Source organism: Triticum aestivum, chromosome 4A (assembly GCF_018294505.1).
Source record: "Triticum aestivum cultivar Chinese Spring chromosome 4A, IWGSC CS RefSeq v2.1, whole genome shotgun sequence".
NCBI lineage: Eukaryota > Viridiplantae > Streptophyta > Magnoliopsida > Poales > Poaceae > Triticum > Triticum aestivum.
The window spans coordinates 535,844,006-535,863,849 of record NC_057803.1 but is presented as its reverse complement, the minus strand read 5'-3'; the positions used below and the strand labels follow the sequence as shown (position 1 = coordinate 535,863,849).

Genomic DNA, 19,844 nt, shown 5'->3' with positions numbered 1-19,844 from the left:
TCGAACGCCCTCGCCTCGAGCTGCCTGGTACGATACGCCCGCGTGAGGTGTCTGTCGTTTTGATAAAGGGCACACATATTTTACTAAAGTGAAAATTGAAAGCAGAATAGTTTAACAATATAAGACACTAAAAATCCATTTTTTTAACGTAGTTAAATTTATGAAAACATGTTTTTATGTTGCTCTTAAATAATAAAAAAGAGAGGGAGGAAAAAGACAGTTAGATTCTTTTTTTTGGAAAAAGATAAAACTCCTTGGATCACTTCGCATTGCTGACCTACACGTGGAGCCGACGAACAAAAAAAACGGACTCCCTCTCTCACACCGCCCTCCCTCTCTTAGACGTGCGGCCCATTGGATCCATTGTCAGGGTCAATTCCTGTTCGACGTGGTCACAACGAGGTTTGGCGGCTCTGCCGGCGGACGTCGCCGGCAAGCAAATAGCGCACCTGTGTGTGAGGCTGGCGCGGGTCGGAGGCGACTGGCGCGGGCCGGCGGCGGTGGGCATTTACATCATGGTGGGGTGTGACGAGCTCTGGCTGCGGGGGTCGCGAGCACGTGGAGGAGGTGCAGTTGGCTTCGCGGGCGTGCGCGCGTCTTGTGGCTGGGCCGGCTGCTGTGTCCGTCTCGGCCAGATCTGCGGCTCGGTGCATCTGCTGCGGGCTGCTGTGTCTGTCTTGACCGATGTGCAAGGCCCTGCCTGGGCCCTCATGCGGTCATCTACAGGAAGGACCTCATGGTCTGCGTGTCCTCATCGTCGGCCGGGTGTTCGGCGTGCTCCTCAATGATCTCACTTAGAGGCCGTGTCGGGCGTTGCACGGGGCAACGAGATGAGGGTGGCTGGAGAGGAATGTGTCGGGGTGTGCCGCTCGAGGTCTCGCACCCCTCCGCCCCATCCTTCCTTCCCTGGCCTGGTTTGCCTCCGGCTCCATCCGTCGAGGCGCTGGCAGCTCCAGCGATGGCGGGGGCGGGCTGCTGGTGACGGGTGGGCAGACCACACATGACTCTCCAGCCCACCGCCTCGCGTTGCCCCGTGCAACGCCCCACACGGCGAGCAATAGCACACCCGTGTGTCAAGAACATGGCCGGAGGATTCGGGGCGTCTGACGGAGCTGGGGGAGAGCCGCCCGCTACAGCTATCATGTGAGCGCGCGCACACGCCCGAGCTAGCATAAGTCGGTCACGCTGATAACTCTATGACGGGAGCACGCGCATGCGGTGCACCGCCTCTTGCCGGCGACAACTACCGGTCGATCCACTATCAGAATCTTGCGTATAAGCAAGAGGACCTTACCACTTTACGAACGTGACACTTTTGTTTCACATATGCACCAACAGTATTGAGAAAAGGTCACCCCACAAAATCAAGATCCTGCAAGGAACCTCCAAGATGCATTCTCGGAACTGTGCATACCCCCCGCGATAACGGGCATCTGCAGTTTTGTAGATCCCGCAAGGAACCTCCAAGATGCATTCTCGGAACTGTGCATACCCCCCGCGATAATGGACATATGCACCAACAGTATTGAGAAAAGGTCACCCCACAAAATCAAGATCCTGCAAGGAACCTCCAAGATGCATTCTCGGAACTGTGCATACCCCCCACTGCATCTCAACGCGGGGGGTCTCTACCATATAAGGATGATACCGATCATACTCGTCACCGCATGAAATCAAGATCCTGCAAGGAACCTCCAAGATGCATTCTCGGAACTGTGCATACCCCCCGCGATAATGGACATATACACCAACAGTATTGAGAAAAGGTCACCCCACAAAATCAAGATCCTGCAAGGAACCTCCAAGATGCATTCTCGGAACTGTGCATACCCCCCACTGCATCTCAACGCGGGGGGTCTCTACCATATAAGGATGATACCGATCATACTGGTCACCCCACAAAATCAAGATCCTGCAAGGAACCTCCAAGATGCATTCTCGGAACTGTGCATACCCCCCGCGATAATGACCACCCCCTTTTCGGTGTTCACATCTTGTCAAATTTTGATCATCGCATCGTCTAAATTACGCAAGGGGGGCACCAGATCTAGGGATTGATCATCGCCAGACAAGGAACCTCCAAAATGCATTGCGGGAACAGTGCATTCCCACAAATAGAATGCAACATATTAAAATGGACGCTTCCCAGCTCCTTTAATTTTTTCATATATGACATCTCACAACGTTGATCATCGCCAACTCTATTACACGGGGGGGGGGGGGGGTAGGGGCATGCAACCCTCTCATTGATATAGGGATGTCACTGACAATGTAGTTAAATTAAGAAGGGGTGGAACCCCCAGATTTCACTCTCGGAACCATGCATATGAGCAAGAAACAGGGGGCACCCCATCCCCAGTCCCGCAAACAAGCTCACACAAAGGAACCTCTAGAATGCGATGTCAGAACTGCGCATGCTACAACGCCCAGCCCGCTATCTAAACGACCAGCCCTCAAAAATGAATGCGAGCATTTTGTTTTTAATATATGCCATGCATAACGTTGAGCACCGAACCAGCTATGCTAGCAACGGAACCTCTCGCTTGCATTGCATGAACCGTACATACCGGAAGTGGAGGCACTCTATAGGACTATCTACGCGACTTTTTTTATTGATTATTGTAGGCAGGAATGCGATGATCACCCGCGTCAACCACATCACGACCCCCCCCCCAATCAATGCGATATATATACACCATTACCGCAACTATTAAAATGATCAAAGAACCATCCAGTTTACATTGACATAACGTGTACACACGCAAATTAGTGCCCCACTTCATCTCAACGCGGGGGCTCTCTACCATATAAGGATGATACCGATCATACTGGTCACCGCAATGCATTGGGACCTCCGAAATGCATTGGGGGAATAGTGCATTCCCACAAAAAGAATGCAACATATTAAAATGGACGCTTCCCAGTTCCATTATTTATTTCTTATACGTCATCTCACAACATTGATCGCGTTGATCACCGAAGCAGATATACTAGCAAAAGAAACATCCCGCACGCATTATATGAACCGTGCATACCGGAAGTGGAGGTATCCTATAGGACTATGTACTCGACTTTTTTAAAGATCTATACGTACCATCACGCCGCACAATCGAAGTGCTCAAAGAGATAACCATTCTAAATCATGAAAACCATGCATTCCCGCATAGGGGTGCCCCACTGCATTTCAATGCGAGTCTCCCACATACCAAAATGTCATTTGTTCACGTTGGTCATCGCGCCAAACAAAGATCAGGCAAAGAACCTCCAAAATGCAACGTCGGAACCGCGCGCACTGCTACGACCAGCACCCCATCTAAATACACTCTGTTTTTTCGTTATGATTCACATTAGTCACAACAAGAAGAACCTCCAGACTGCATATTAGGAACCGTGCATAAACCAAGAGGGGACATCTATAAGAACATGCAAGCGGTCAACGTCGCATATGACAAAAATCGAAGGTGTGTTTTCGTAGGGTGCCTCTCATTATGAGCATGCACGGTCCCGACCATGCACTTTGGCAGTCCCCCTGGGTAAGCTTGTTGACGCGATGACCAACATGATCAATGTCATCTATATAAGGAGCAATGCGATGATCACCGCGTCAACCACATCACGAAAAGCACCCACCCCCACCCAGTCAACGCGATATATATACACCATTACCGGAACAATTAAAATGCTCAAAGAACCATTTGTTTTACATTGACCAAACATGTATACACACACATGAGTGCCCATCTGGATCTCAACGCGTGTCTTCCTACCCGTATAAGGATGATGGCGTTCATGTTGGTCACCGCATTAAGTAGCTACGGAAAGGAACCTCCCAAATGCATTGCTAAAACATTGCATTCCCACGACAGTAAGCAATATATCCAAATGGACGCCCACCACTTCATTATTTATTTTTATACACGACATCTCACAACATTGATCATTGCATCAACTCTATTACACGACGGGGGTGCTCCCAATCCCTCTTTTCAAACAGGGACGACATTGACCACGTAGTTAAACTAAGGAGGGGAACCGACAAATTTCACTTTAGGAACTGTTCATATAAAGAACAATCGGGGGGGGCACCCCCCCCCCCGCCCACTCAAAAATGAATGCGAGCATTTTGTTTTTAATATATTCCATTCATAACGTTGATCACCAAACCAGCTATGCCACCAACGGAACCTCTGGCTTGCATTGCATGAACCGTACATACCGGAAGAGGAGGCACCCTATAGGACTATGTATGCGACTTTTTTTATTCATTATTGTAAGCAGGAATGCAATGATCACCCGCGTCAATGCGATATATATACACCATTACCGCAACTATTAAAATGATCAAAGAACCATCCAGTTTACATTGACATAACCTGTAAACACGCACAATAGTGCCCCACTGCATCTCAACGCGGGGGCTCTCTACCATATAAGGATGATACCAATCATACTCGTCACCGCATGAACTAGCTACACAAGGGACCTCCGAAATGCATTGAGGGGACACTGCATTCCCACAAAAAGAATGCAACATATTAAAATGGACGCTTCCCAGTTCCATTATTTATTTCTTATACGACATCTCACAACATTAATCATCGCCAACTCTATTACACGAGGGGGGGGGGCACCCAACCCCCCTCATTGATATAGGGATGTCAATGCATTTTGGAGGACGATCCCGATAATGGGCACTGCAGCAAACATGACCACCCCCTTTTTGGTGTTCACATTTTGACAAAATTTGAACATCGCATCGTCTAAATTACGCAACGGGGGCACAAGATCTAGGGATTGATCATCGGTACACAAGGAACCTCCAAAATGCATTGTGGGAACAGTGCATTCCCACAAATAGAGTGCAACATATTCCCACAAATAGACTTGGTGTTCACATTGTGGGAACAACTCCTTTAATTTTTTCATATATGACATCTCACAACGTTGATCATCGCCAAGTCTATTACACGGGGGGGGTGGGTAGGGGCATGCAACCCCTATCATTGATATAGTGATGTCATTGACAATGTAGTTAAATTAAGAAGGGGTGGAACCCCCAGATTTCACTTTCGGAACCATGCATATGAGCAACAAAAAGAGGGCATCCCGTCCCCACTCCCGCAAACAAGCTCACACAAAGGCACCTCTAGAATGCAATGTCAGAACCGCGCATGCTACAACGCCCAGCCCGCTATCTAAATACACCCCTTTTTTGTTATCATTCACATTACTCGCATCAAAGAGGAACCTCTAGACTGCATATTAGGAACCGTGCATGAACCAATACGAGACACCTATAAGAAGATGCGCGCGGTCAACGTCGCATACGAAAAAAATGGAAGGTGTGTTTCCTAGGGTGCCTCTCATTACGAGCAAGCACGGGGGCCGACAATGCACTTTTGTCACTATTACCTGGGGCACGCTTGTTGACGCGATGACCACCGTGATCAATGACACATATATAAGGATGATACCGATCATATTCGTCACCGCATGAACTAGCTGCACAAGGAACCCCCAAACTGCATTGTCGGAAGAATGCATTCCCACAAAAAGTATGCAATATATCAAAATGGACGCCTCCCATTTTCATTATTTTTTTATATATGACATCTCACAATGTTGATTATCAGATCAACTCCATTACACGAGGAGGGGGGCACCCAACCCCTCTCTTGATATAGGGATGACATTGACCAGCTAGTTAAATTGAGAAGTGGTGGAACCCCCTAGATTTCACTTTCGGAACCGTGCATATCAGCAATAAACAAGGGGGCACCACCCTCGCCACCCAAACTTGACGCGAGCATTTTTTTATAAGTGCCATTGATCGTGTTGATCACCGAAGCAGATATACTAGCAAAAGAAACATCCCGCACGCATTATATGAACCGTGCATACCGGAAGTGGAGGTATCCTATAGGACTATGTACTCGACTTTTGTAAAGATCTATACGTACCATCACGCCGCACAATCGAAGTGCTCAAAGAGATAACCATTCTAAATCATGAAAACCATGCATTCCCGCATAGGGGTGCCCCACTGCATTTCAATGCGAGTCTCCCCCATACCAAAATGTCATTTGTTCACGTTGGTCATCGCGCCAAACAAAGATCAGGCAAAGAACCTCCAAAATGCAACGTCGGAACCGCGCGCACTGCTACGACCAGCACCCCATCTAAATACACTCTGTTTTTTCGTTATGATTCACATTAGTCACAACAAGAAGAACCTCCAGACTGCATATTAGGAACCGTGCATAAACCAAGAGGGGACATCTATAAGAACATGCAAGCGGTCAACGTCGCATATGACAAAAATCGAAGGTGTGTTTTCGTAGGGTGCCTCTCATTATGAGCATGCACGGTCCCGACCATGCACTTTGGCAGTCCCCCTGGGTAAGCTTGTTGACGCGATGACCAACGTGATCAATGTCATCTATATAAGGAGCAATGCGATGATCACCGCGTCAACCACATCACGAAAAGCACCCACCCCCACCCAGTCAACGCGATATATATACACCATTACCGGAACAATTAAAATGCTCAAAGAACCATTTGTTTTCCATTGCCCAAACATGTATACACACACATGAGTGCCCATCTGGATCTCAACGCGTGTCTTCCTACCCGTATAAGGATGATGGCGTTCATGTTGGTCACCGCATTAAGTAGCTACGGAAAGGAACCTCCCAAATGCATTGCTAAAACATTGCATTCCCACGACAGTAAGCAATATATCCAAATGGACGCCCACCACTTCATTATTTATTTTTATACACGACATCTCACAACATTGATCATCGCATCAACTCTATTACACGACGGGGGTGCTCCCAATCCCTCTTTTCAAACAGGGACGACATTTAAGGAGGGGAACCGACAAATTTCACTTTAGGAACTGTTCATACAAAGAACAATTGGGGGGGGCACCCCCCCGCCCACTCAAAAATGAATGCGAGCATTTTGTTTTTAATATATTCCATTCATAACGTTGATCACCAAACCAGCTATGCTACCAACGGAACCTCTGGCTTGCATTGCATGAACCGTACATACCGGAAGAGGAGGCACCCTATAGGACTATGTATGCGACTTTTTTTATTGATTATTGTAAGCAGGAATGCAATGATCACCCGCGTCAACCACATCATGAACCCCCCCCAATCAATGCGATATATATACACCATTCCCGCAACTATTAAAATGATCAAAGAACCATCCAGTTTACATTGACATAACCTGTAAACACGCACAATAGTGCCCCACTGCATCTCAACGCGGGGGCTCTCTACCATATAAGGATGATACCAATCATACTCGTCACCGCATGAACTAGCTACACAAGGGACCTCCGAAATGCATTGAGGGGACACTGCATTCCCACAAAAAGAATGCAACATATTAAAATGGACGCTTCCCAGTTCCATTATTTATTTCTTATACGACATCTCACAACATTAATCATCGCCAACTCTATTACACGAGGGGGGGGCACCCAACCCCCCTCATTGATATAGGGATGTCAATGCATTTTGGAGGACGATCCCGATCATGTTGGTCAACGCATGAACTAGCTAAACAAGAAACCCCCAAAATGCATTGTTGGAACCATGCACACCGCAAACGGTAGGCACTGCAACAAACATGGACGTCGCCTTTTTTTATCCCTTTTTATATATGTCATTTGTCAATGTTGTTGATTGCATGAAACTGGATTACACAAGGGGGGAGCCCCTATCCAATATAAGTCTATGCAAGTGAACATTTTTATGATGTATACGTACCATCACCACAACACTTGAATTGCTCTGAGAAACATCCATGTTTACATTGTCGAAACAGTGCGACCCTGCATAGGAGTGCCCCCTGCATTTCAAAGCGAGTCTCCCCCGTATCAAGATGACATTGATCAAGTTGGTCATCGCGTCAGCAAGCTTAAGCTGGGAACCTCCAAAATGCAATGCCGGAACCGTGTATAATACAACGAACTAGCACCCCCCTAAAATTAAACTTTTTTTATATGAATGAAATCGACCACGTTGATCATCGCGTCAAACTACATTTACGCAAGGAGGGGCACCCGTCAGATACGAAGGCGCCCCTTTTTGATATATAGATGGAAGTGGCCATGCAGTTACTTTACAAAAGGGGCGGGGAGGGCGGTGGATCACGAGACTGCACTATCAGAATCTTGCGTATAAGCAAGAGATCTTACCACTTTACGAAGGTGACACTTTTGTTTCACATATGCACCAACAATATTGAGAAAAGGTCACCCCACAAAATCAACATCCTGCAAGGAACCTCCAAAATGCATTCTCGGAACTGTGCATACCCCCCGCGATAATGGGCACTGCAGCAAACATGACCACCCCCTTTTTGGTGTTCACATTTTGACAAAATTTGATCATCGCATCATTTCAATTACGCAAGGGGGGCACCAGATCCATGTTGGACGATAGACATTTTGATAGAAAGACGACATCCTTAGGTCAGACTGCCCTCCCAATCCCAGATTTAGTCTATAGAAGGCATGCAATGCTCGTAACGCTCCAAATCGCTATCTACCAAGCAACCCATTCAAAGAAAAAGCAATGTGACGGTGGCGACGCCACTTATTTGCTCAGACCAATCCTATGGATCCACCTAGCGCGAGGAGTGCATCTAGGAGGCGGTGCAACCGAGACCATGCATGAAGGAATCTGAGGCACCCACATTCGTCCACACGTGGACGCATCGGTACGACCCTACAGGACCGACACTTTGGCCGAGGTGAGGGGAGGTGTGCACCCGAGCACCTTCATTAATAAGCAACGACATCCGCATGCGTTCATGTGCCGGAGGAGCCATTCTCCCGGCCTTGTAAAAATGGCACTGCCCGGGACGATTGGGGAGTACATTTTCCTTGTAAAAATGCGTAACCCAACATGAAGAGGGGCATGCTGGTCTTCACGTGCGAGCTCAGGCCGATTCAGAAGTGGTATATACACATGCGTCACCTTAGTCTTGGCCCGGAACCACGTCGTCTCACTGTAGTCACCGGCACGAGACTCGTAGGAAACAAGAGGGGACAATGTGTTCGGAAGGCAATAACAACGCCAGTCGAGGCAGCAGCGAGGCCCGTGAAGCCCCGCTGTGCCATCCGAAAACACCGCGTCACCCCCGCAGCCAACGGCTGTTCTACCTCACCGAGCATCCGCCCAGCCGGTCAGCCTCCAGCTAAACCCCACAGTTGCCATCAAAAAGCCCCCGATCCCCCCCCCCCTCCAACCCCCGGGGTCGCCAACCCCCGCGTGGGCAAGGCACCACAGTCCGCTCCGGCGGTAGCATCCGGGGGAGAAGGATGGTGTTTGACTAATTAGGGTCCGCCCATCGTCCGTGCCGGTCGAATTTTTTGCATGCAATATGGAAAATAAATATAAAATGATGGACTAGGCCAGGGTTTTATATGATAAAGCCTCGCTTTTTCATGTGGAGGTGAGTACGCACATTAGAAACTTGATGAGTTTTTTTTATGACTTGATTTCGAATGTTTTTTTTTCACGAACTGACTCTGATCGTTTCGGGGCAACAACTTGTTATCCACAATAGGTGAGATTGTTGAACTCGCCGAGGAAGGTAGGCAGCTTTGCGGCTCCGCCCTCCGCACCACAACGGCGATACTGCCGAGGCGCGCGCCACGTCAGAGCAGCCGCCCAACAGGATGAATATCTGCCGAAGCGAATCGGGGCAGCAGAGCACCCTGTCGACAGAGTAGGTCGCGGCCATCGTCGAGTGCGTTGAAGTTCAGAGTGTGAGAGAGCGTGCTAGAGGGAAGCGTTTTGAGATATGATAGAGTGAGATTGATAGTTCCAGGAGATGCACGACTCGTGGGGGAGAAAGAGGGGCGTGGGCCTCTGTAGGTCCTGGCCTGCGGTGGGAGAAAATGGGTTGTTGTGCATTTTTACCACGGGGTTGCAGTTAAATAACATCCCACGAGCTGGGAAACAAAAGTCAATGCTCGGACCGAGAGAACGCCCACGCCATGCTACTGGCTAACCGAATCCCGGGCGCAGAAGATGTGCTGACATTTTTCTCGGCCGTCTCCCTTTTGGATGTTTGTTGCACGAAGCACGAGGGCCGGCCCGTGATCGTCATCACGCAGCCAGGCGTGCTATATACAAGCTGGGAGGCTCACCCACAAAGCCAATCAGTCCATTTTCGTGTCCCATACCAAGAACACGGAGGCTGAAGAGCAACAGAACATCGACGGGCTGCGTTGGTTAGCGGGGTGGCGCACGCACAAAAGCTAAGGTATATCACTCAAAAATCGTATTCGTTTCGTGAAAACAAGTTGACGTATTTGCACACTGCATTGCGGAGTAGGTCGACCACCACCTTTTGTTTTCCGTTGTCGTCCGCTGCAAGGAAGACCACCCTGAAGCCCATATGAGTTCTTGATTACGAGCTTCTGAATCCGTTCTAATCACGGTCAACTTTTTCTTCCACGGCGTACGTTATGGGTTGTTTTCATGCCAGCTCGTCCATCCCAAAATCACCTTTGGGGCTGTTCCACCTCGCAGGCATCATGAACCGCAGCGGCGAACCTGCACCAAATTAGGCTCGATCATCTCCTGTAAACTAGGCTCGATCCTCTCATGCAAATTAGGCTTTTCTTTTTGTCTAGTGTATTAGTGTTTTTTTTTGCTTCAAGTTGTGTTCTAGCCTACCAACAGAAATTCGGCCCAGCCAGCCCATGTAAACGAGCTCAGTCAGCATCCACCATCACGCACAATTAGCCACAAGCAGGCGCACGGGGATTAAAACAAGAGACACGCACACGAGGAGCGAGCCACCAAACCTAGCCGCCGCACGCCGACGACCACAGACGCCGCATCCCTGCCGCACGCGGACGACCACGGACGCCGCGTCCCTGCCGCACGCCGTCAACCACGGGCGCGCCGATGGTCTGAGCGAGGCGAGCTGTCGGGGAGCTCATCCCAGGCCCTCTGCAGCTCGCCGCTCCCGCCGTCGTCCATCGCTCGCCTGAGCCTCGAATCAGCTAGGGAGGACTCCGGCTGATCCGTTTGCGGGGCTGCCGTCCAGCAGCCGAAACCGGGATAACCGGCCACCCACTGAGGCTGTTTTTTCATTCTCTGCTTCTGACTCTGTTTTTTTCTTCACTGCCTGACACTGTGTTTTCTTCTTTGTCTCTGCATTCAACGCGTTAATTGCAATTGCTATCTTATCTAGTTCTAGGAAGCAGCTAGATTAGGTACATGTATGATGCAAGCTAGCAAAAAAAATGTAAATAAAATACTTTGTGTGGAAATCTGGCCTTTTTTTGGACGAACGGATTTTGCAGATGACAACTCTAGGAGCTCTAAATATGATTTTTTTTAGATCTTTTTTTTGCCAACAAGATAGTAAGAAATCTAGCAAGTAGTAATCTGAAAAAAAACAGTCGCTTCCTCACGCAAAACGATTATGATTTAATCTTTTTTTTCTTAGCAAGAGCATTTTACTTCTCTAGGCATGAACTTCTGAGCACCACCTTCATTTCTCTATCTAGAGAATGGCAACTGTGTATTTGTGTAATTTAGCTGTCGGGAAATCCGAAAATTAACTTTTCTCTTGCCATTTTCGTTTGTCACAGGATGGACGGCTACGGGGTCCCTGCTTCGGGACCTAGCACGCTCCGACAGATTGATGACGTTCCATCTGAATCAGAAGACGAAGAGGGGATTGGTTTTCCTGCAGGAGGCGCGGTCGCCGAGTCTGATTCGGACAAGGAAGATCAGATCCAGGTCAATGGAAAAGCACCCTCAATCGGGTCAAGGTGCAGCGTGAAGAAGTTGCACGACCTGATTTCCTCATTTGATGAGGAGAAACGACAGTATGTAGCCGAGATGGAGTTTGGGGGGCTGCTAGAGCTACCAAAGATAACAAGGACGGATAGGCATTTCTTGATGTCTATCCTAAGCCACATCGATGGGGAGGCAAGTTCAATTACAATTGATCACAAACGCGACATGCAATTTTTCGATGAAGATGTCAAACTGGTCATCGGCATACCATGTGGAACTGCTCCTGTTCGCCCTCCAGACCACGCTGTTCCGGAGGCAGTGGTGACACAGATAAGAGAGATGTTTGGAATTGGTCCAGGAGAGCACAGCATACTGCCAATCGTTGAAGCTGTGAAGCAGACATACGGGCGTCCTATGACGACACACGAGAAGAACAGGTTCAAAGTGGGGCTGGTCATATGCGCATGCACATACCTCCTCGCTCCAACAATGAAGAACGACTACTTCTGTACTGATTATTGGGGCGCGCTGGCAACGGCAGAGCTCATACATATGCACAACTGGTGCCGATATACAAGGGAAGAGCTGTTAGTTGCGGCGAAGAGGGTGAAGGCAGACCTTCTAGGAGGGCGTCTGAAGTCTAATCTATCAGGTTGCCTCCCATTTGTACTGGTAAGACTTCACAAAAATCCAAGGGCAACGCCAGCATTTTTTTGTGTGTTCTTTCTAACACGGATGCCGTTTTTTGACCTTACCTTTGACCGAACTCGCTTTCCACAGGTGTTCTATATTGACAATCTTGACGTTGGAGAGCAGAACATCGACCACACCGCGCGCCCAAGAGTGAAGGCGTACAGCTACGCAGCTATCAGATCAATAATTGAAAAGGACATCAAGTCGCGCAAGGGAGATTACCCAGTCATCTATGGCAGACTCCTGGTAAGGGTTATCCCCCTCCACCTCTCCCCCCACACAAATTTTGCGTCATCTCCTTCATATATGCAGCGTTTTCCTATGACAATCACCCACTAAAATCTTCCCGATACAAACAGCCAAGACCAGCAGCAGATGTCTGTTATCACAGAAACCCTATAACAAGGCAACGGGCAGCAAGCACATCAGCCGGTCGTGACTCTCGAAGCTCTGTTCCATCAAATCGTGGTTCGTTAGACATTAAGGAGGTATATACATTGTAACATGAAAGGAACTTGCACTGCATACGCAAATTGAGGATCGACAAAAACCAAAAAATTGGCATATAACTCATTACCTCCTTTTTGTTTTATTGAGCAGGCTTCTTACCTCGTCTTAGACAAAATATCAAAGTTCACAGCCCGTTGTGAGGAGGTTCTAATTTCCACTGCAAGGAAGAAAGAAGAGGAGAACCACCGTCATTTCAGTGCACTAAATACCTTGGAAAACTCTGCCCAACAAAAAATAAAGAAGGAGGCCAAAAGAATGAGGGATGAATTCTTTTCGTTCTTCAAAAACTTCGAGAGGCAACATGCTGCGATAAGGATGCGAAGGGGTGCATCAGGTAACAAATGCAATTATTTGCGTTTTTTTATACGACGTCCACAGAAAAAAAAATCGTTGCCCCTGTGGTGACCTAAGTTTTGGCACATGATGCCCATTTTTCAGGTGTCGATGTTGATTCTGGTAATTGCCGCAACGCATCCCCAATACCAGATCTCGCTGTGTCAACGCCTTGCAATGCCAAACCAACACCTCCAGCGAGCGGCGGGTGTCAGGGCAACACAAACTCATCACCGGACGTTGTCGAGGTGACTCCTAGGCGGTTCAAAAGGATAGCAAAGAAACCGAAGAAGGTAACATTTGAGTGCGGGCCATCAGGCGTCATGGACATCACAGACAGCGAAGATAATGTGAATGATTGTTTATCACACCCTACAGCAATACGTTCAACTTCTGCCCTGGAAGATGGCAACCCGGAAGACAGCTCGCCTGTCGTCAACATCGCACTAGACAGCTTGATAAGAGAAGCAGAGAGGTACAGCAGGTCAGGCAAGCAGATTGTTGACGGTTCCACTGCAACCAGGGATTCCATCCTGGAACTTGCAAGTAGAGGTCAATCATCTGGCGCAAAAGATGTCAAGGATGGTGCAGCAACATACTCTGTTTGTTGTGCTCAAGACCCCAACTTCGACAACAGGCGTCAATGGAACTACCCGTCTGGACACCCACTTATCGAGGAGACGCCGTCATTTGACCTGGGCGTCTTCACACCTCCTTGCAATAAAGCAAAAGAACCTACCTCGTTGAGCATTGGTTCCATAAAGGGCATCACGCGGAAAGACCTGTTCGGCGCTGGTGAATTCTCCACTAAAACTCCTGGTAAACAGCATTCCCTCTTCGCAGCATAACACACAACTCTATTTTCGGGGTCTTCGTATTATTAATAACAGAGTTTTTTTGTCTCTATAAAACAGGGTCTGCAGACCAGGTGACACCATCAACCCCCTTTCACATAGGGAGCGCAACTATACATCCCACACAAGAACACCGTGTGGTGGCACACGTGTCACCGGTTAGTTGCACTAGGTCTGTAGCCACTGGCCTTTTGGACTTCAGAGAGGAAGTAGAGGCAGACTGTGTAAACCTGAACAAACCGGTTGAGGAAATATCACTACCCGCACCACCACCCAAAAGGAGAGTTGCCCCTGGGCCTGCCGGCCAATCGCCGTTTGTCATGCAATATCGTTTGTCCGAGAGGGCTTCAGGAGATGCAACACATTTGTATCTAACATTCTCCCAGATGGACGGAGCAGTGCTAAGCAAGTAAGTGTTGGCTAAAACACGGTTATTCACTGACTACTACACTTTTTTCCAAGTGAATCATTTAACGCAAGTTTGGATGTCAAATGATGTGTTGCAGCAACTGGGTTGTTAGTCCATTTCCAAGCTACATAGAGCTGACGGGCATCGTACTCAAAAGACAGTTGAGCGTGGGAGGTTTCATAGAGATAGACTTGATGAATGTTTTTATGCGGAGGTTCCAGCAGCTAGAGAATGCTTGGGCCAGAAAATATGGCGACTCACCATGGAGGCATTACTTGGAACCAGACTTCATGGTAAGGAAAATCCTGAAACTATCAACAAAACCATCATCGTGTCGAGATGAGGGTGTTTAACATCTCTTTTTTGTCTGCCCGCCATTGTTTGTACAGAGCCACGTATTGCGAGGCGGAGGATTCATCCATAATGACTATGTAAGGAACATTTTTGTTGGGCATCACATCTCGCATGATGTCAACAGATGCCCTATGGTAACACTCGCTCGCATTTCTTATCGTGTTCTTTTCCTAAAACTAATGGTTGTTTCGTAGACATTTTCCAGTGACACAACACATCTATGTTTTTTTCAGATGGTCTTGCCAGTGCATCATGCGCACGCTTGGTCAACATATATATTCGACTTCCCGAGGAGGAGGACAACCATTTTAGATCCTATGATCAACAACGGGGACAGACCAGCAGATGAATTGCGCAACGAACACATAAAAATAGCAGATGAGCTACGCGGGGCGCTAATGGAATGCATAGCTGAATACTTCGATGGTTGGACACCCAAGACCAAAGGATGGCAGAACTGGTTCCCAAAACTCACAACTGGACCTTGGATCTGCAGCAGGTATCAGATACGCCATGCAAACTTCTTTCATTCTGTTTTCATAGTTCATGAGCTGTTGCTGAATAAGTTATGTTAAAAAACACCTAAAGGGCTTCTAGCGGGGTCATGGCACTACACTATGCTAGGCAGTGGATGGGGACGAAGCTACAGAGGACTTTATCGCCGGTATGTACAATCAAAACACTCATGCTGGGAGTAAGGTGGCGGTGGTGAGGGGGGGGGGGGTGGGGTGGGGGGGCGTGGGTGGACTGGAGTCTTTTTTGTCACGGGCAACTTAGCTGACATGCTGTCATTATTATTATCACAGATGGGGGATGAGATCGACCAATCTAGGATGATTCTTTTTTATGAAGTATTGGGATTAGCCAGCAATATCGGGCAGCTCCCAACAAAATTCAAGATTTGCCAGAATGTTTGCTGAGAGGCGCACACGGAAGCTTCGCAGGATTGTCGCTTCCAGCATCATCAGAACATCTACGAAGACTTGTGAGGCGTGTCGCAACGATTAGAACTTAACAAAAATAATTGCCAGATATTAGTAGTTTTCCTTCTAAAACTTTATCGCAAGGTTATGTAATAAGAATCTGATGATTTCCCCTTCTACATGCTTAGAATCCGGTTTCTTAGATCTAACCTGTATTTTCAAATTTGCTAAGCCCCGGGGGCACTCTGAAAAATGATTAATTTTCTGAAGGAGCCCGCCCATGCATTCAGGGATGATTGCATGAATTAAAAGTTGATACTCAGGGTTTTTTGTGCTAGTATCAAGGTCAACAAAACCATGGGAAAAACTTACACATGAGACAACAGAATGAAACTACAAAATGGAAAAACAATGGATAGTCATTTCTCGGAGATCTTTAACCGAAATCATTCCCGTTGAAGAAGTAGACGTACTGTGCGCCACATCTCAACCAACTTTTATCCGTTGAACGAGCACTTGAAATGGTCATCATCAATGGTGGTGAAAAGGTTGCCCATAGCGACGTGAGCTCCGATAACAGTCCTGTTTTGAAGAGATTGTAAGGCACCCAACCAGACGTAGTAAGCTGCTAGTATGCACTGCAAAAGTATTTTCTTTACCTGAGTTGGTCCGCATCTGCACCTGTCTCAGATTGAATCAAAGAGAACGAAGCCCCGTTTTCCAGCTCGCTGAATATTATTGACACGGTGGGGCCGAGCAAGTCAGGGGGGGAGTGATAATGGGCGTGCTAGAATTTTGTTATCTTGGAAGACAGGCACGTACACTATTCCTGGACGGTAGAAAACTTGAAGAACATCACCAAAAAGCTTCTCCGCGCCGTTGGGAGCCTGAGACTGCTCGTTTGAGGCTACCACCAGATTCGCCCGACGAATATCCATTTCTCTCTCCCTCAACTGTAGAAATAAAGCATCGACGTCAACGTAAAAAAAGGTGGCATGTTTTGGTGTTCAGGACGCGCATTACAAAAATGATGGAGCCTGCCTGCTTCTGAAGATCGAGGGAGACGTATATGCAATGGAGGAAGTGGTTAGTAATCTCGTTGTAGTTAGTCACAAGCCTGCAGAAACAAAAGCCCTACATGGTTAACAAAATGGAACAATCATTTTCTAAACTGACGAAAAGAGGGGAGTGAATCCATTTTTTTGTCCGACACAAACCTGGTTGAGTAGGCTCGTATATGCATGACAGAATCCCGCGTCCTTATAGAGCCGTTAACCACAACGTAGTCTCCATTCCTGCGAGCGTTATACGGGAAAGGTTCATTTTTTCCAGGTGTTATACAGAACATAAGCGACCATTGCAAAAATTACAAGACAATATCCCAGGAGCTAACCTAACTTCACGTAACGCCCGCATGTACTCCCCGTCTATTGTCCTGAGAATGCAACAGTCGTCAAAGTTGTCATCGTCTGCGGAAGGCATGAAAATTATTTCTAACCATGCATTACGCGAGAAAAATACCATATCTTGGCTTCGATAGACCCAGTGCCATCGCCTAGAACGAAGCTGATCTCTTCCGACGATTCCGTACGGTTCCACACCCTACCAAGCAGTCGTGCCTGCAGACAAATGGAATGGGTGGAGGGGTTTTTACTGAAGAAAATGTATGGGGAAAACAGCCAAAAACAGCAAAACAAACATGTGTGCACCCTCGTGCATACCGTGTTGACAGGCATCCCATGTATCGATAGTGCCCCCCCATGCCTGGCTGAAGGAGTTAGCATGGAAACTTGCTTCAAAGTAAGAGGCACCAAGTTGTTGGGCGGATCAACGTACTGGAAAACAAACACCGGTTTACCTTACAGCAGCGAAAACTTCTGCTCACAACCAAGAGCCAAAGAACACATTCACTAACCTCCCGACCGATGTAGTGGACCAGTGCAACGCTCTCGCGTTGGGCATCCTCGACTGCAGCAACAACGGCTCCTGCAAACGCGTCGTCACCCCCAGCTGTGCTCACGGCCAAGCCCCGGTTTCCTTTCATCCCTTCGCCATCTCCCAAATATTCCATCTCACCGGTGGCTAGATACAAAGTTGTACAGAGCGCGCGCACGGAGCAAACAACGAGCAGGGCGCGTGATATATACAGAACAAATGGATGGACGGTGGCTTCAGATAATTACGAGCTGTTTGCGTGTGGCTGTTTGCGTGTTTACCCCTCTGCCCTGTTGCGCATGCATGGCAGCCTTTCTTTACTGTGCAGATTGCAGTTAACACGGCGCGGTAGAGTAAATGCTGCTTGTCCTATGCCCTTTTTAACACGGCGTGTTTTACTCCTCTGCTGCGCATGCATGGCAGCCTCTGTTCACTAAAAACGGCAAAGCCTTACCACCTTTTACAAAACCCGGTACAGTAAATGCTGCATTTACAAACGGTGCCAGCCGCTTCACAGCTTGCCAGACGAAAAAAGCAGTTTTTAAAACAGTGCACAGGACACCGCGCCGTGGAACTTTTGACAAATATCCGAAATTAGCCGTTGTCACATGCTTGCCGAAATCAGCTACTGCCACACCCTGCTAGCTCATAAAGGGGCGAAGTCACTTGCCCCGAATACACCTGCAAAAGCCAGGTAGTAGGCTTCCATTTTCGGCCACTGACAAGCAAAAGGTACGTCGAAGCTTTCCTCTATTGCAGTGGCAAAATTCAACAAATCATAAAATCATAACCTTATCCACTCAAAAGTTCGGATCTCAAAGCAAACGAATGGTTCTGATAGGCACCATCCGAGCTAGTGTGGGTAGCAAATCCATTCTCTCTCTCTCTATATATATATATATATATATATATATATATATATATATATGTATATATATATATATATATCTTTACCTCCGGACCATTCCGGAACTCCCCGTGACGTCCGGGATCTCATCCGAGACTCCGAACAACTTTCGGTTAACCGCATACTAATATCTCTACAACTCTAGCGTCACCGAACCTTAAGTGTGTAGACCCTACGGGTTCAGGAGACACGTAGACATGACCGAGACATCTCTCTGGTCAATAACCAACAGCGGGATCTGGATACTCATGTTGGCTCCCACATGCTCCACGATGATCTCATCAGATGAACCATGATGTCGAGGATTCAATCAATCACGTATATAATTCCCTTTGTCTACCGGTATAGTACTTGCCCGAGATTCGATCGTCGGTATCCCGATACCTTGTTCAATCTCGTTACTGGCAAGTCTCTTTACTCGTTCCGTAACACATCATCTCGTGATCAACTCCTTGGTCACATTGTGCACATTATGATGATGTCCTACCGAGTGGGCCCAGAGATACCTCTCCGTTTACACGGAGTGACAAATCCCAGTCTCGATTCGTGCCAACCCAACAGACACTTTCGGAGATACCCGTAGTGCACCTTTATAGCCACCCAGTTACGTTGTGATGTTTGGTACACCCAAAGCATTCCTATGGTATTCGGGAGTTGCACAATCTCATGGTCTAAGGAAATGATACTTGACATTAGAAAAGCTTTAGCAGACGAACTATACGATCTTGTGCTAGGCTTAGGATTGGGTCTTGTCCATCACATCATTCTCCTAATGATGTGATCCCGTTATCAATGACATCCAATGTCCATGGTCAGGAAACCATGACCATCTATTGATCAATGAGCTAGTCAACTAGAGGCCTACTAGGGACATGTTGTGGTCTATGTATTCACACATGTATTACGGTTTCCGGTTAATATAATTATAGCATGAACAATAGACAATTATCATGAACAAGGAAATACAATAATAACCATTTTATTATTGCCTCCAGGGCATATTTTCAACAATGTGATACAAATCAACTAAACCATGTCCGATCATCACGTGAGGTGGAGTAGTCATCAATGGTGAACATCTCTATGTTGATCATATCTACTATATGATTCACGTTCGACCTTTCAGTCTCCAGT

General features: G+C 47.6%; 2 protein-coding genes across 4 annotated transcripts; one reads left to right on the top strand and one right to left on the bottom strand.

The window, feature by feature from the left end:
• The first annotated feature begins 10,182 nt into the window (after positions 1 to 10,182).
• On the top strand, positions 10,183 to 16,137 carry LOC123086765 (uncharacterized). 3 transcript variants are annotated; one of them, XM_044508558.1, is made up of 12 exons: positions 10,183 to 10,299; positions 11,642 to 12,464; positions 12,573 to 12,731; positions 12,845 to 12,973; positions 13,086 to 13,329; positions 13,434 to 14,147; positions 14,243 to 14,591; positions 14,689 to 14,884; positions 14,981 to 15,079; positions 15,179 to 15,444; positions 15,534 to 15,609; positions 15,752 to 16,137. In XM_044508558.1, exons 2-12 carry the CDS (start codon positions 11,643 to 11,645, stop codon positions 15,863 to 15,865), a joined length of 3,168 nt encoding a protein of 1,055 aa, XP_044364493.1. In that variant the 5' UTR covers positions 10,183 to 10,299; position 11,642; the 3' UTR covers positions 15,866 to 16,137. The 3 variants fall into 3 exon arrangements, with proteins under 3 accessions (XP_044364493.1, XP_044364492.1, XP_044364491.1); XM_044508557.1 differs by lacking the exon at positions 10,183 to 10,299 and adding an exon at positions 10,780 to 11,125; XM_044508556.1 differs by lacking the exon at positions 10,183 to 10,299 and having other exon boundaries at positions 10,780 to 12,464.
• Positions 16,138 to 16,208: 71 nt separating this feature from the next.
• On the bottom strand, positions 16,209 to 17,955 carry LOC123086766 (replication protein A 32 kDa subunit B). The gene is made up of 8 exons (XM_044508559.1): positions 17,784 to 17,955; positions 17,590 to 17,703; positions 17,390 to 17,487; positions 17,262 to 17,303; positions 17,086 to 17,163; positions 16,691 to 16,985; positions 16,528 to 16,596; positions 16,209 to 16,450 (listed from the first exon to the last, which is right to left on the bottom strand). The coding sequence occupies exons 1-6, from the start codon at positions 17,937 to 17,939 to the stop codon at positions 16,844 to 16,846; spliced, it is 630 nt and encodes a 209-aa protein (XP_044364494.1). The 5' UTR covers positions 17,940 to 17,955; the 3' UTR covers positions 16,209 to 16,450; positions 16,528 to 16,596; positions 16,691 to 16,843.
• Between the last annotated feature and the right edge of the window lie 1,889 nt (positions 17,956 to 19,844).